This window comes from Notothenia coriiceps, unplaced genomic scaffold (assembly GCF_000735185.1).
Source record: "Notothenia coriiceps isolate Sejong01 unplaced genomic scaffold, NC01 NC01_scaffold00009682, whole genome shotgun sequence".
NCBI lineage: Eukaryota > Metazoa > Chordata > Actinopteri > Perciformes > Nototheniidae > Notothenia > Notothenia coriiceps.
This window is the reverse complement of record NW_011342383.1, coordinates 1-1596: the sequence shown is the minus strand read 5'-3', so window position 1 is coordinate 1596 and position 1596 is coordinate 1. Positions and strand designations below refer to the sequence as shown.

Genomic DNA, 1596 nt, shown 5'->3' with positions numbered 1-1596 from the left:
GCTAATGTTGGGCTATAAAGGAACTACAGCACGGTCACATGACTTCACGTCACCACCGCTAAGCTAAAGGTGGCTAATGTTGGGCTATAAAGGAACTACAGCACGGTCACATGACTTCACTTCACCACCGCTAAGCTAAAGGTGGCTAATGTTGGGCTATAAAGGAACTACAGCACGGTCACATGACTTCACTTCACCACCGCTAAGCTAAAGGAGGCTAATGTTGGGCTATAAAGGAACTACAGCACGGTCACATGACTTCACGTCACCACCGCTAAGCTAAAGGTTACTAATGTTGGGCTATAAAGGAACTACAGCACGGTCACATGACTTCACGTCACCACCGCTAAGCTAAAGGAGGCTAATGTTGGGCTATAAAGGAACTACAGCACGGTCACATGACTTATTTTATGTTGTTGAACAAAATACTCACAGATCTTATTTTAGGCCAACAAGCAAAATCACAATCAGAAAGCCATTGACCTCCAGACCAGGGGACAGGAAGTGACCTCAGTACTGACCTCACAGCTCTCCACGTGTTTTAGGGCGGTGTGCAGCAGCGTTTTGGCAAGCGACCCCAGCTGACCCTTCTTCAGCCGCTGCAGGTCGTCCAATGAGAAGAGGGGGCATCGCTGCATCAGGTGAGCAGGAAGCTGATCGAATGTCACCTGAGGGGAAAACCTGCAGTTGTTCAGCAGCTTCTGTATGTCCATCAGCTGATCCTGGACCTCCTGCAGCAGGGCATCAAGAAAAAAGTCTATATCGATTAAAAAACATCAAAATTTGATTACATGTATTTAAAGTATTTTACTCGCTTCACAATAAATATGTATTTATTCTATCAAAAATAATTATAGTAAAGATTCCAATATCATAATAATAATAATAAATATATTAATTCAAATCATAATAATGAGATTTCCATTAAAAAATCATAGTAAAAATAACAATATATATTTAAAAACATAAATTAATAGTAGTAGAAATATTCATTTATTCCTATAAAAAACATCCTTATAAAAATAGCAATGTAAAATATTACAAATTATAAATAAAATAATTATAACAATGATAATTCTTATAATTATTGATCTCACCCTGAACCTCTCCAGCTCCTTCACTCTGTTGTTCAGAGTCTGGAGGTGGAACAGCGGCTGAAACCACAGGGAGTCCAGCAGCTGCTTGGACAAATCACTCACTGGGTATCTGCAAACATATCATTATATATTATTAATTAATATCTCACATTCATCGTTCCTATTCCCGCTGATTGGTTTGTTCTCAGATTATTAAATACTATAATATGATGAAGAATAAGGCTTTACTTGAATTGACCGTAAGATTAATAGTGTGTGTTAACAGTATCATGATTAAAGGTCACCTATCATGCTATTGTTAGGCAATAGCATAGGTCTCAGATATATACAAATATATAAAAAACATGTCTATGAAGTGTTTTGCTCCAAATACCAAACAGATCACCCATTCTAGCCATGCCTCATATTCCTCTATTTCACTTCCTGTTTCAAAAGTGCTGATTTTATGTATAAAGCTTTAATAAAAAAGGAGGGGTCTGAGCTCATGCGGGACCCAGCA

General features: G+C 38.3%; 1 protein-coding gene across 1 annotated transcript; it reads right to left on the bottom strand.

Moving 5' to 3' along the window:
• Positions 1-447: 447 nt before the first annotated feature.
• LOC104945524 (uncharacterized protein KIAA0226-like) lies at positions 448-1206 on the bottom strand (the record flags this gene model as incomplete). Its single annotated transcript, XM_010771211.1, has 2 exons — positions 448-731; positions 1098-1206. Coding segments are annotated over 2 exons (373 nt in total), but the record flags the coding sequence as incomplete, so codon positions are not given.
• Positions 1207-1596: the final 390 nt, after the last annotated feature.